We start from the raw sequence: 16,204 nt of genomic DNA on the forward strand, positions 1-16,204 counted from the left end.
TTGACATAAAATATATTAATAACCATGTGTTTGATAGTGGGTGTAATTTGTGTGTGTGTGTATATATATATATATATATATCAGATTTAACAAGTCTGAATATATATCCTTTAATTACCACTGATATTATTTACTCATGTATTCATTGCTATTATGACACACTATCTTCTCTTCTCCTCTTTGACATCAATGACAATATTTCCATCAATGAGTTGAATGGAGGAATCTACAGAGTTTGAACTGCTGCTGCTATTCCCAAAAATTCAAATTTGCTCTGATACCATGTTGAGACTTAATAGATTTGTCATTGCTGTAACTTGTAATAGCACTTGTAGATTTTTCTTTGTGTTTCATGTTACCTTCTCAATGCATATGTATATGATATTAAGAGGTTTGTCTCCATAACTCTCATTAGTTATCAATAACATTTGCTTATTATCATGATTAAAAATGTGATAATAACTTACACACACATGCGCACACACACACACACACACTAATGATTCATGATAATAATAGTGAAGGATAGATATGAAATGTTTGAGACTGATAGGTCATTCAAACATTTGATCTCATCGATTGGAATAATCTGATCAATACTACAATCATTAACACTTTAGGAGTTCAAGTTGCATTTGGATGTCTTTTTGTAATGTCCCCATTTTTGTGAGCATCAAATTTCACTGGATTACCCTATTTCATAACCCTCATATGCTAATAGAGTTGTTTAGAGGGTTTAGTTTGGGCATCACAAAGTTGTTTCAGGTGGCATTTGTTAACCATTACGTCTCCAGATCTTTCTTATGCTATGAGGCTAGGGTATTCTAGGGTTTCTAGCTATGCTTTAAGGTATTTACTATTTATAGTAAGTTAGTGCTTGTTTGAGAGGGACCCTTAATATTTTTACTAAGGTAGTCAGATACATAGTGGGAAACATGGTTGACCTCCAAGTTAAGATGAGATGGAGAAATAATGAGTTATTAAGGAGATATTAAAGTTAATAATGACATTAATGATATTAATGATATGAATGATGATGGTTATATCATAAAATTATTATTTAACTTTGTTGACAACAAGAGCAATTATAATTAATAAGGTCATTTAATGAAAGGGCCAAATGACTTAGTCATGTGCAGTTAAATGTCACTTATCAAAGGGAGGCCTATTTATTATTATTTTCCTAAGTCAGCGCAGTCGCATCAAAAGCAAACATTTACTGAATTAAATAAAAAGGAAGCAAAGTCATTTCACATTAGAAATACAAAGGGAGTTCTAATTTAATTATGTATGCAATCTCCATCGAAAGTAAATATATTTTCAAGTTTTGTGAGGAGTGAAGTTGAAGATACTTGATTGACTTGTTATGGAGAATTATAAAATTCCAAAAGCCAAAAGTTGAAGGATTCTATGAGCTTGTTATTTTGTAGATTTTGTGGACAGAGTTTTGCAAGGTTTTTGAAACTGTATTTGGCTTGAGAAACTGTGAATTTTCTCCAGTTATTGCACTATGAACTGGTGAGATATCCAGTGAAATTGCACAATGGCAATGGCTTTATATCAGAAGCGATGAATGTGCTCTCAAGTGAAGGAATTGGGGTTTGATTAAAGGAATTAGTGTTTCAGTTTAACTTCACTATTTCATTTAGGGAATTGATACAAGGGGCAAAAGATCATCAAATATTACAGAAAACAGCTTGTGATAGCAACATTTATAATTTTAAAAAGTAGCCACAGCTAATAAGTGGTTGCGTGAGCTAGTGTTAGAGGTATGGGTTGATTCAAAGACACGTTGAGGGTTTTGGTTGATTGATAAACATCAGTATTTGCTGCCAAGGTTCAAAATTATTTCAGAATACACCTGCAATACCTTTCAATGTCTCAATTGCAAGCTACAATAATCTCTAGTTTTTTGATATTAGGCTTGTACCTGTCATGGGAATGAAACGGGGATGCAGGGATGGATTTTTGCCATCCCCAAAGCTGTCTCCTTTTTGCCAAATTCGGAAATGTCCGCGAAACGGCAAAAAATTTCGTGTAGGAAACTTGGGGATGGCCAGCAGTACCAGGGCCATCCCCGAAACTTCTAGGTGTCCACTTTTTTCCAGGTAGTTGGGTAAAAGCAAAATAGTAAATTTTGATTTTTGTGCGAGTTCGTAGTTGTCTTAAAGACATAATAAAAATGTGCAAACCATATTTGTCCATAAAAACACTAAAACACTAACTCTTCTACTCATTTAAGATATGATGTACTTGCTAAGAGGGAAAAAAACATAGAGCAACAGCAGTAGCAGCAGTGAGGGAAGATTGCATTTAGTTTTTCTATTTACTACTTACTATTTTAGTTGCACTTCTCTTTATTCCATTTTGATTTCATGCATAATACTTGGAGACTTTAGGCATTTTGATTTTACTACGTAAATATGTGATATGTTAGTGTTTGTCATTTGATAATTTTCCATGTATTGATCTTCTAAAATGTCTACGGTGAATGGTTTATCAATGTTATGATATGCATATTTGAATTTTGTCTCTCTATATAAAAAAATCCCCTATGTTTTTAATTGCCGCCCCCTAAATTTTGGCTTTGACCTGTCACCATACCGGAAACACATCCTCGTCCCGGAAACTCCATGGAGCATAGATTTCAATGCATTGTTCATCATTGTTAGTAATTTATTTCTTGCAACTGAATAAAGGGGGATTCTTGTATAGTTACAACAATTAGTTTGTATGACGAATTGTCTTTGAATGGTTTGGTGGATTTTCATAATAATATATCTGTCAAGTGTTTATTCTAATGTCTGTTCTATGTATGTATGACTATGAAGTTAAAGGATATAAATCTGATTTGAGCTTACAAGTTTTTGATAAAATGCCTATGTATGAGTTCAAGACATTGCAAAATAGTGGATGCTTGTCAATTATTAGAAGAGGGTGACTTAGAACTTATAGGGATTCCTATAGTGGTATTAGAGTAGTTTCTTGCCATCCTGTTGGGGTTGGCAAAAAAATTATATTGATCCTAGAGATCATAGATGGAAAACTCTCACTGGGCAAAAACCCACCAAGCCCAAAACAGAAAATTGGTAAAAATTCGGCCAGTTTTTGGAAATCTTGGGGAATAACTTAGGAACTCAAAAATGTAAAGTTTTAAGATCTTGATTGGTGGAGACTAAGCAATTATATTTCAGTTTGATTTCCTTTCTTTGGCAGACCTATTCGTTCTTTATATTATCGTTTGATTTTCTTAATCTGATATAATCTGTGAATTTGTATTCTGATTTCAGTCTGAGATCTATATGCCAATGTTATTGATATTCTCTGCAGATGAGAAATGAACCTAGTATATATATATACATTGAAACATAACCAATTAGGGGCATGACCCTACACGGTCATTCCTCAATATATATAATACCATTGAATTTGTTCATAACTAAAACTAACCAATGTTAATCACAACTGATGACAAGTCCTTTAATAGCAATTGTTTACCAAAGGAGACTCCCGATTCATCAATCGGTGTGAGTATATATTATTAACACTGATCAGTAATGACACCCAATAGTAATCGATATTGTATATAATGCATTTTAACTTGATCGAATGTAGAATACACCATTCAATCTGAATATCAATTGTCATAATAAGAGGAATAACAATTATGAAATGATATTTCTGTATTAAGAAATGTAATGACAGATTGTAATATATATATGTGTGTGTGCACACACACACACACACATATATGTGTACATATGTATATGTATATGTGTGTACACACACACACATGCATATATATGTGTGTGTGTGTGTGTATACTGTCAGTCACTTATATTAAACAGCAGATGTAATACATTCAGTGCTAACATTCTTAACAAAAAAAATTGCTTAAATTTAATTAGAAATTCATTTATTTTGCATAGTTCAACGAGAAAATGCATCCAATGAGTTAATTAATGAGAACAAAAACAAAACAAGCAGAGTTTAGATATATATAAATACAAAGTGGGTACAAAATTGCGTTCTCATGTGGAATGCTTATGGTTGGAAGCAAAATAGTAAATAGTTTCTATAAAACTAGAAGTAAACACATCATTACAGTTACATCTTCATCTTACTAGCTCTACTAACAAATAAGGGAGAGGAACTATGAGGTCTAGCCCAAGAAGTAGAACGCTGAACTGGGCGTGACTGTGCCCACTCAAATCTGCCTCCAATACTTTGCAATCACCTAGCAAGGGCTTAGAAGCCTCTTTTCTTCTCCACTCACAAACCAAATCTTTGCAAACAAAATCAATGACTAGAAATACCATTAGTTGCATTTTAACATAGGAGAACAGGCACAAGAGAGTTTTTAAAGAAAAATTGCTGAGATAGATTTGGAAAAACTCAGCAATTTTTTCCTGTAAGTTTTTCTCTGGAAAACTTGACAAAAACTTGGGATTTGGCAATTAGTCCATCTATGCTACATATTACATGTGAGTGATCAACACTCTTGCAGCTGCATTAGTCATGGAAATACTCAGGAGAGTAATTAAGCAGGGAAATCAGATGAAGGCTACACCACAAGGTGTAATGTGTGACAAAGGGAAGTAGTTCTTAGCATGCTTGAGGAATATAACACTCATCCTCAACATGTTAAGAAAGACTTATCTTTCTACCATTTTATGGACTTTCATTCAAAGGTCTATTGTATGAATGGTTCAGTGAAGAAACAATAGCACAAGATAGTGCGTGACCTATGTGCAAGAAGTGTTGGTTCACGTGGTAACAAGGAATGGCATCTGGTTGTAGGAGGTTGAAAATTGAGGAAAAAGTAGACATTAGATTTTCTGATTTTTATTACAGCAGTCATAATGTTGAGCCTACTCATGACATAGCAACCATTCCATGTGTGAAAGATATTTGCATGGAGTTTCCTAGTGTAGACACTTCAGTTTTGGTGTTAGAAATGATTTATATGATGCACATGTAGGCCCCAACAAATCTGATTTTACAAATCAGACCTGAGAAAAAAATAAGATTATTTAGTGGTTGGTAATAGGTCCTAGGATCAGGTTTTGGATGGATATGCAACTACCTGGGAAGACATGCGTGAAGATACTCTGATACCAACAACTTCTACATTACTAGTTGAATCGTCTGTTGAGATTCACTTTGTGAACAATCCTTTGTTTGAGATGGATACAACATTGCCATATGACAATCTACCTTTTGAGGTTGATGCTGATCATTCACTTGAGTTGAGTTTGGCACATTTTTCACCATCCATAGGCACAAGTTTCCCAAAGCAACAGTTGCTGATGTTCCTATATCCATGGGTTATAACTATGAGTAGGTTGAGGATGTGGCTGCACATCATAGTTACAGGTGAAGTCAATACAGATGGGATGAGTGCAGTTGTTGAGAGCAGCAGAGAGCCACATGTTGCACCAGGTTCTTTTGTAGTTACATTCATTGTGGGTGTTATTTGTAATGTGTCAATTCACAAAGGTTATATTTAGAACTATGATAGTCAACACTTGATCAAGGTGGGAGCTTTTTATCATGACTTCATAGGAGTAGTATCACTATTTTCTGATCCATATAGAGGATTTGATGATGTGGTGTGGATTGGCTCTGAGGTGGTACCATCCTTTGTGGGATGAGTACTTTCCATCTGTGCTAGATGGGATCAGTGACTGCAAGCTAGATTACTTATAGACTCAACATATCTATAAGAGGCCAACAAAGGATGGAGATAATGGTTTTGTTATAGACATATTTGAATTTTCTTATCTCCATAGTACAAATAGATGCGAGTATAGTGTGTTTGGGACTTGAGTGATGAAGGCTTGATTCTGTGTATTGGATAGGTCCCAAGGAATTGCTTCACCATTTAGGGCACGATGGAGTTGTGTTTAGAGTTGAGCAACAAAAGTCGAAGGATATTCTTCATGGCAGACTTCTCAAAGTTTCAGTACATTGAGATTTCAAAGAGAGCTCACTGAGGAGTTTTCAGGAGTTAAAACAATGTGGAGTGCCCATAGTTTTTCCTTTGATCCTCATGTGCATGACCCATTCCAAATGTACAATTTAGTTGCGTATGTGATACATAGTGAATATGACAACTCACATTGCAGAATTTTGGGAAGCAAGCTTTGTCATTTCGAGTTGTTTCCCTATGAGATCTTCACTCCTCCAACATCTCTAGTTGGACTTAGTTTGGTTTGGTAGGAACTGTTAGTTTTTCTGGTGTTGGTGTTACAAGAGCTAGTTAGTGATCACAGGGACATTACACAACTCTACCCTTCGGATCTAGGTGGATTGGTGTGCTATTTGTTTCTTGGATTGCTTGGGGACAAGCAATTTTTAAAAAGGGTATATTGTAATGTCCACATTTTCCTAAGCATCAACTTTTAGAGGAGAGGTCTATTTTCTAACCCTCATATGCTAATGGAGTTGTTTAGAGGGTCCGGTTTAGGCATCATAGAGTTTTTCAGGTGGTAGTTGTCAACCTTTACATCTCCAAATATTTCTTATATTATGAGGCAAGGTTATTAAAGGGTTCTAGCTATGTTTTGAGGTACTAACTATTTATAGTAAGTCGATGCTCGTTTGGGGGGGGGACTCTTACTATTTTAGTAAGATAGATGCGTAGTTGGAATGGTCTCTAGGTTTAGATGAGACGGAGGAATAATGAGTTGTTAAGGAGATACACAATTTTATAATGGTATTAATGGAATTAATGATGATGGTTATATTATAAAGTTAACTTATAAAGTGACTTTTAAGTGTGGGACAATATATATCATTGAAAGTAATGCCTTTATCACATTATAACCTTTAATTGACAACAAGAGCAATTATAGAAGTTATTTATGGGGTCGTTTAATGGAAGGGGTCAAATGACTTAGTTATGTGTATTTAAATGTCACTTAGTAAGGAGGCCTATTTATTATTAATTCCCTAAGTCAACGTAGACCCATGAAAAGTAAACATTTAATGAATTAAGAAGCGAAGTCATTTCACGTGGGAAATATAAAGGGAGTTATAATTTAATTATGAATACAATCTCCATAAAAAACAAATATTTCATGTTATGTGAGGAGTGAAATAGAAGATACTTGATCGATTGTTATGTAGATTTACAAAAGACCAAAAGCCAAAAATCAAAGCATTCTATGAGATTGTTATTTTTGTAGAGTTTGTGAAGAGAGTTGTGCAAGGGTTTGCAATTGTATCTGGCTTTAGAAATTGCAAATTTCTCTAGTTATTGATATTTTGAAACTGGGGAGATAATCTAGTGAAATTGTGCAATGGCAATGGCTCTATATCAGAAGCATGAATGTGCTCTCAAGTGAAGGAATTGGGATTTGATTGCAGAAATTAGTGTTCAACTTCACAGATTCATTTAGGAAATTGATGCAAGGGGTAGAAGATCATCAAATAATATAGAACACGCCCTGTAATAGCAACATTAATCAGTTTTGAAGGTAGTCACAAGTAATAAACATCCACATGAGCTAGTGTTAGAGGCATGGGTTGATTTAGAGGCATATTGAGGGTGTTTGGTGCATTGATAGACATCAATCTTTGGCGCCAAGTTCAAAAATATTTCATAATGCACCTGCAATTCTTTTTGGGGTCTTAATTGCAAGCTACGATTATCTCCAGGTTTTTGATTTTGTAAATAAGTTATATTTCTATGTATTGTTCATCATTGTTAGTCATTTATTTTCTCCAATTGAATAAAGAGGAATTGTTTTTATGGTCTTCAATGGTCTGGAGACTTCACATCTCCATTTCATCTTGTCAGGGTCAAGAGATCAAGATCGTTCCCTCATATACATACCTCGAGGTTAAGTTCTTCGACCCCCACTCTAGCTTGAGGCTGGCTATTTACCCTAGGGTTTCTAAGGGGTTGGGCTCCCTCACCTTGCTGGAGAGATAGTGTTTCAAACATCACTTTCAAAACACTACTTCCAAATTGTCCCTCCTGGACTCTTTGGTTAGACTGACAATTTTTATACGGTTATGTGGTGTGGAGACCCTCCCTCCTAGCTTCTTGAGAGAGTTCAAATGGTCCTACTCAGACGTATTATTAGATGCCACAGATCCACTCTGGGTAGTGTTATTTTGGTTGAGTTTGGGGTACATCTCTTCAAAGTAAGGGCCATCTTCGATTTGATCTAGTTTATTCACTGCCTCTGGGGGTTTGTTGACTCGACGAATGGTTGTGATAGGTAATCATACTTGGTGTATTGGTCTTCTGTCATGATTGCTAGTTCAGTTGCGACTTCTGGGGCTCATTGTTGGTACACCTTTGCCACTACTTTATTGGGTTCTATCGGGATTGAGATTGACCGTCTCCCTTCGCCCTTTTTGTTAGGAGTTGAATGAGCATGTTAGACTTGACATTTACAAGCAATACATTATCATGACTTGGAGTAACCCTCCGGCAGGGTTGCGTCCACGGATGGCCTTTTATGTAGAGCACTTCTTGGAGATTAGGGATGGGATTTTGTGCGTCTTGTCTATTTAGCTCGACAATGGAGCCACGCCCTCCGCATTTCTCTTGGTTCCTTCCGAGTTGGTTCTCACTGTCTATGGGTTCAAACAGACCACCATATTGACAAAGCGAACCGGATTTGCTGTCTTTGCACTTTATCTGAGATGGAAGCAGGGACCCACTTCGTTTTTCGTTGTCCCACCTACTACGAGATTAGAGGGAGATTTCATTGTCTTTTCAGATAGATCGATTAGTGTTGCTTGGAGCTTTACTTTCGTGAGATTTCTTAGCTACGTTATCAGACTCTGTAGCTACTCTTCCGTTAGAGCCAGGTTTTGGATCAGTGTATCACCGACTTCTACTCACTTGTGCCCCACTCTAGAGGCACAAAGCGATTACTCTATACTCTTGGCCCAGGGCATACCAAATCCGTGTGGTCCTGCAGGGGGTTCACCAGACAACAACACTCTACCTCCAGTGGTACTTAGAGACGATCAGGGATTGGTTTCCCTAGTACATACCCTTCGGTTTTGGATTTCTTTCAGTCGAGGAAGGACTTATAATCCTCCCCTTGTTCTCCTCTGCTTTTTGTTTTGCTCTTTCTTGGTCACCGTTTTGGTGTTCTTGTAGCTAGTGGTTTCCCTTTTTGTAGCTTTCAGTCCCTTATCTAGTTGGGACATTAATAAATTTATCTTATCTCATTAGCAAAATCAAGGGTATAAATTTTCTTCATTTTTAAATCGATTTAAGTAGCTAGGCTAGCTTTAAAAGTTGTTGACTCTCTCCTTTTTCTCATAATTACATAGTACAAAAGATTTTAATATTTGACAAATGAATCACACATATAGATCCAATTGACCTACTTTACTGAAAATGGCTTATAAGCATCTTTCTCTATTCTCATAGCAAACAAATTGATTCCGTATTTTACACCTTCATTTAATGGCCCCTTCCTAATTTTCCCTAAGAGTTTCCCCAAGTGACAATTGCAACAGATTAGGGTTAGGGTTTACTACATAAAGGGATTCGGTAATCATGTGATCCATAATTGAAATCCTGCATTAACCACATGAACACAATGGCAGCATGCGAATGGATACATGCATACATACATACATATATATATAATTCATAAATTAATCAAGGATTAGAGTAAAGAGAATATTTTTTAATTATTATGCAGTACTGAATTATAAGAGTTTCAATAATAGAAGATGTGGATTAAGGAAGCATAGTAGAGTGCCCTAAGATTGCAATTCTACCTCCATATGGTACTTCATTTTTCTATTGTTGGAGTTAATTATGATTGATCAATAGTTCCTGATGTAGGAGTTGAGATGGTACTTGCAGTAGGGTGCTACTAGGGGTTCTCCCTCAATCATAGGGCAATAGGGTGCCATCTTAGCTGTTCTCCCTCAACTGCCACTGCAAAAGGGTGACCTTAGCAGTTCTCCTTAATTGTTCTCTCTTTCTCATTCCTTTGTGATAGACATGCAAAGGACATGTTACATATTTTTATGCCATCAATATTTTAGAATCTTTTCACAGCGTTGTTTTCATTGCCACTTACAGACTTATTTCATTTTTTTCAGGTAAAAGTCCTCCTAATGGCAGTGAAGGATTTTGACATCAATACTGGAGATGCTTCTTATACAATGGGAATAGTTGACTTGCTACTTGAGTGTGTTGAACTATCATATAGATCAGGTTGGCAAAACTTCACTCTCAAAAATTCTCAAATTCTTCTTATAATATTGCATTACTATTAAGCTTTTAAATTTTAATTGAAGTATTACAATATGCTGACTCGGAAGGTCAAGCTGTTACTTTATTGACGTTTTAACTTGAATGCCATAACTGATTGAACCAAATTACAGAAAAAGAGATTCAGATCTGGGTGCAATACAAAAAAATAATTTCTATAGTGTGATAATCAAAACCATGAATAGGCCATCAGTTTGAGATCACTCCCAATATATAGCAACTGAGACACTGCTAGATTTAAGAACTTCTTGATGTAATTCTGAACATATATATTATGATTTTTCTTTTCTACTTCTCAAGCATTTGTTTTTGCTTAAATATCAATGTATCATTCCTTGCAAGGCACAGGTGTTCAGCCATGGGATACGAGTATTCTTATGAAAACAAGACAAACTAGAATGCAGTTACACTTTTGGCATAGATTCACTTATTCCTTCACTTTTTCTGGTCCATCGACACTGTGTTTCATCAATGCATATTTTGGAACAATTTTTTCTTTCCCATTTAGTTTCCAACTACCAACAATGCTAAGGTCACAAATTCCATGGTAACATTTGAGTATCGTCTTCGTCTTTTAAAATCCAGTCACCATTTTGCACACTTCACATATTTTTTGTGTTCAGTGACAGATACTTTATTTGTCTGTTTTTCTTCTTTCCTTTTTGGGACATTCATAAATAGTTAACTTGCACACAGAGGAGAAGATTACTTCATGACCCGAGTCAGTAAGCAACATTTTACTTACCTGAAGCAACTCGTTCTTTGTAGCTCTCCAAATGCACCACAGAACTTCAATTATTCAACCAAGTTACAATTTACAATTTCTTTGACCCAACCCACTGATATGACTTAACAAAACATCAAACTACTTTAATTGACTCTTTTATAGCCCAGCTAACACATCCAACCAAGAGCATGGACAATAAAATATAAATGAAGATGAGTTTCTTCAACATTAAATATGGAGTGCAAAATCTTAGAGAAACTAGACGTTTCTTTTATGAAGAAGAAATAGCTATGGAAACCAAAAATTTTCAGGCTTTATTGATGAGGACCATGAGTCTGGTAATTCAGACTCCCAAAATTTAGAATAGAATTTAACAGCCTATTTGAGTTTGAGATAGTAAAAAAACCCCTGGATACAAGACAACACATCATACAAATTCCAGGTCGGGATTTTGCTAAGGGAGGACCATCTTTGTACTGAATATTTTTTCCTTGTTCATTGTTGAATGATATATTAATTTGTTTTGGGAAATCATCTCGTGCCATACACAACAAATTTTAAAACCAGGCCTTAGCCGAGAAACCTCTTATAAAAGAAATAATAAATTTCATCACAGAATTCAGAAATTCTGAATGCTGCCATGTTCCTGGAAACAACGTCAGAGCCTGTGAGAAGACATTTGGGTGATTGCAAGCTCTTCATATCCTGTAGAAGACAGTGGACCCTACAGATTTTACCAAAGAAAATTCTGAATGACTAATCATGATGGTATATGCTTTTCCAGTTTCTTTTATTTTGGGAATATAGTTGCTAATTTGAATCTTATCAATACCTCCTATGGTTCATCTCTATACAAGGCATACCAAATCCTTTTACTATGTATAACTTCTTGAATATTTTATACAGAAATAAAGATAAACAGCAATAAACAAAATAAAGAACACTAAGACATAGAAAGACACAACAATTTATCCTGGGAAAATCCTCAACTTGAGGGGAAAAACCCTGCCACACCAAAAAATATATCTCTTTTATTAAAAAATAAAGGTACGAGTACAATGCTTCTAATTCAATACCATACTCATCACACAAAGCGATTATATTTTGAATTGAGAAACTCTTCATAACTGAAAATCTCTTCATTTTCCAAATGTGAGTCGCTTCATATTTCCAAATGCATGTCTCTTCGCATGTTGCATGTCTATTCATATTTCCAAACACATGTATATGAAAGAGCACCATGCAAGTAATCAGGATATCTCTTGCAGCTACGGACATCACCACTCCCTCTTAGCAAAAAAGATATCATTTGCAAATTTCATAACATCTTGACAAGCACAATGGCTGCGCCCATGGGTGTCAACAACAAAGCTTTATCAAAGTTTTTTTTCAACATGATATAGTCATCTCAACATGATATTCACAATGGCTACTCCTAGAGGGTGAAGAGTTAGAAAACCGAGTCATGGAGTCACAGACATGACTTCCACCATGCTTACTTGTAGAGGATGCATCTATCAGACTTATTTGTAGAGGGTGGAACGAGGGCTTTCACCTCAAACTTCTCCCAATGAAGAATGCATCTCCACCGATCCTTCTTGTAGAGGGTGGATCCACCATGCCTACTCGCAGAGGGTAGAGCATGGGATTTCACGTCGAACTTCTCTCGCAAAAAACTCATTAGCAAGGGATTTCACCTTGAATTTCTCTCATAGAGAAAAGCTCATCAACAAGGGATTGCACCTGGAACTTCTCCCCTTCTCCCTATTAGAGAAAAACTAATTAACAAGGGATTGCTCCTCGAACTTCTCCTTCACAGAGAAGAACTCATTAACAAGGGATTCAACCTCAAACTTCTCCCTCTTAGAGAAGAACTCATTATAGTACATAATAAGAACATCTGAATGCTGAGACTTCCACTCAGCAGGGGCTGCCTTCTCACAGCTAAATTAACACAATAAATTATAAAAGACTTCAATGCTTGAGAAAACAAGGATCTTTTGCAGTCGCTCTGCTACTCAAGCTTGCCGATCCTCTATAAAGTACTTAGCATTCAACATATGCTGCTCATACTCTCTCTGAATGTCATTTTCCTATAAACTCCTTTGGATTGGTTGATGGGCTGGCTATCCCTTTTCTTTAGAAGATATAGAAACCCTCAAGATGGATCTCAGAACACACACATTTGATCAGCTGCACTGCAAAAGTCCACTCAGGCCTACAGCTGCACAAATTTTAGACTCCTTCCTTAAGCAACCTGCGAAGTCTCCAGCAATCCTGACCTGATAATAAAGATAATCTGGTAGCAACTCAAACAAAGTCTCAGATACACTTATTGAAGTTACAAATCAAGACTCATAAGTCCTGGACACAATGATCTTCACAGAAAATACATACTGAGACAGCTGAAGGTTCATGTTTCTATCTGACGGCAACCCACACAAGAGTATTTTTGCGAATAGTCTCTTGAGACTCACCAAAGAGAACAAGAAATTACAATCTTACTTTCAGATCGGTATACACACTTATTACAAATATGATCATTATTCAGCCAGCCCATCAATCTATCCAAAGGAGTTTCTCGCCTAAGGCCTGGCTACTCCTTTTCTCTAGAAGATAATTAACCAACTCTGAATCATCAAATAATCAATCAGCGAGGTGTCTTAACAGAAAAATCTCTAAGGAGATAATGCATTGCTTCAGCAACTATAACAAACAAGGAAGGAGCTCTGAAGGGAAAAGACTGTCATGTTTCAGTCATTTTCATTATATGACTTAAAACTTTGACATCACCCTGGAAAAGTCTCAGATGTAAGGAGGAAAGAAGGTGGTATAATTGGTTAGAGACATTTGTCCAATGCCAAGAAATCAAGGTTTCTCACTTAAGGATCAAATTTTATCTTTGAAATCAATTTGATGTTGCCTCTTGTGTAACAGTTAGTGGGAAGAATGGCATTAATCCTAGGTAATATTTTTAATTCTGTATTTGTTTCTGTTTGTGCATTTTTTGAATGTTTTCTCTATGCAGACGCTGGAGGGGTAAGGCTCAGAGATGATTTACAAAATGCCCATGGCTATCATTTTCTTGCACAGTTTGGATTGGTGCTTTCTAGTTCTTGGCGAAATCAGATTGGAGAATCAGGTTTAACCAATCCAGGGAGAAGTGAGCATTCATCATCACTTGGCTCTAATCTTATGCATGGCAAAATGAAGAATGAAGAAAGTGCTAGGAAGGATGATATATCACCAAACCTTCCACCATCACTATCACGATTGCTTGATGTTCTTGTGAATCTAGCGCAGACAGGACCTCAAGAAAGCATTTCAGTGTCTGGAGGAAGAGCCTCAAAATCTGTATACAGTAAGGTTGGTGGGCATGCTAATCGACCATTTTTTACCTCTGAAGGTGGAACAGGTGAAGAGACAAGGGAGAAAAAGATGAGTGGTAAAGTCAAGGATCTCGAAGCAGTGCAGGTATTACAGGATATTTTTCTTAAAGCAGATGATATAGGTTTGCAGTTGGAAGTGCTCGACCGAATTTTAAGGATTTTTGCCAGCCATCTTGAGAACTATAAATTGTGTCAACAATTACGAACATTGCCTCTTCTTATATTGAACATGGCCGCATTTCCTCAAATATTACAGGAAAAGATTCTTAAAATCTTAGAGTATGCTGTAACTGTTGTGAATTGTGTGCCTGAGCAGGAGCTGCTTTCCCTTTGTTGCTTGCTGCAGCAGCACATACTGACACCATTGAAGCACAATATACTTTCTTTCTTTGTGAAGCTTTTATCATTTGATCAACAATATAAGAAGGTCCTCCGAGAGGTTGGTGTTCTGGAAGTTCTTTTAGATGATATCAAAAAACATAAATTTATATCTACTTTTGAAGAACAAACGAGGATTCCTAGTCCCATGGAAAGAGTTACAAGTTCGAGTAATTCTGGTCAGAATGCAAAGAATGCTGAGACAATTCTCTCTGCACCCAGAATCATAGGGCCAGGATCTGATAAGCTCACAGTTTTTGAAGACGAGGGTACGATCTCTATTGCATGGGATTGTCTTGTTAGCTTAATCAAGAAGGCTGAGGGAAATCAAGCAACATTCAGGAAATCAAATGGATTCATGCTCATCCTACCATTATTAATATTTTCCAATCATCGACCTGGTGTCCTACGCTTGCTATCATGCTTGCTCTTGGAGGACACTGGCCAGGTTTGTTATTAATTTTCCACATAAATTTAGATTTGTTGCATTATACAAAATTCATTCTCCCTTCTTTGGGGAAAACCAAAACGCAAATTAAGTCTTTTCATTAGGTGAGAGTGGTCAAGTGAGCAATAATTTAGATCTTTACAATTTTTTTAGAATGATTGTTTTAATAACCACAGTTATTTTATTATTATGCATAGATTACAAAATTTATGTTGTGACTGACAGGCTCATCCAGAAGAATTAGGTTCACTAATTGAAGTGTTAAAGAGTGGCATGGTGACTAGCATCTTTGGAACTCAATACAAACTAGAAGATGATGCAAAGTGTGATGTTTTATGGGCCTTATGGCGAATCCTTGGTTCAAACAATTCAGCACGCAGGGTTTTTTGTGAAGCCACTGGGTTCGCCCTTCTTCTCACAGTTCTTCATAGCTTTCAGAGGGACTCTGATTCTACTGCAAATAAATATCTGCTAGCATCACATGTGAAAGTTTTTAGTGCTTTACTACATCTTGTGACTGTTGCGGTAGTTGACAACATATTCAATCGGTTGAGATTGCATACAATAATTTCATCACAAACCTTCTATGATCTTCTATGTGAATCAGGTTTACTTTGCCCAGATCATGAAAATCATGTAGTACAGCTCATGTTGGAGCTTTCTTTAGAGATAGTACTTCCGCCTTCATGGAGCAATGCTCCTACAACTGAAAAGGTGTCAATTCCACAATCTATTGAAGCAAGGGCTTCTGATGAGAATGAACACATTTTTTCTCTTTTTCATTCATCAAATTCTAGCAGCATGATGAAAACTGAGAAAGTGCGAGTATTTAATGCTGGTGCTATTGGAGTGTTGATACGTTCTTTGTTGCGATTTTCTCCAAAGTTGCAATTGGAAGTACTAAACTTTGTAGAAAAGCTTGCACGTGTTGGTTCTTACAATCAGGAGAATCTTACTTCTGTTGGTGAGTTACGCTTTTTCCAATGTTCTAAATTCTCTGT

At 36.3% G+C, this 16,204-nt stretch overlaps 1 protein-coding gene across 2 annotated transcripts in view; it reads left to right on the forward strand.

Annotated features, from left to right (window-relative positions):
* The window catches only part of LOC149534758 (protein SPIRRIG-like), a 76,684-nt gene that overhangs the window by 42,965 nt on the left and 17,515 nt on the right, over positions 1-16,204 (forward strand). For both annotated transcript variants that reach the window (XM_089803910.1, XM_089803909.1), the window contains exons 10-12: positions 10,090-10,204; positions 14,017-15,203; positions 15,429-16,167. In XM_089803910.1, coding sequence (XP_089660036.1) covers positions 10,090-10,204; positions 14,017-15,203; positions 15,429-16,167 — 2,041 coding nt within the window. The remainder of the gene's footprint in view (positions 1-10,089; positions 10,205-14,016; positions 15,204-15,428; positions 16,168-16,204) is intronic.

The sequence above is a fragment of the Cupressus sempervirens genome, chromosome 10 (genome assembly GCF_028749045.1).
Source record: "Cupressus sempervirens isolate cs-2001-9-10 chromosome 10, ASM2874904v1, whole genome shotgun sequence".
NCBI classification, from domain to species: domain Eukaryota; kingdom Viridiplantae; phylum Streptophyta; class Pinopsida; order Cupressales; family Cupressaceae; genus Cupressus; species Cupressus sempervirens.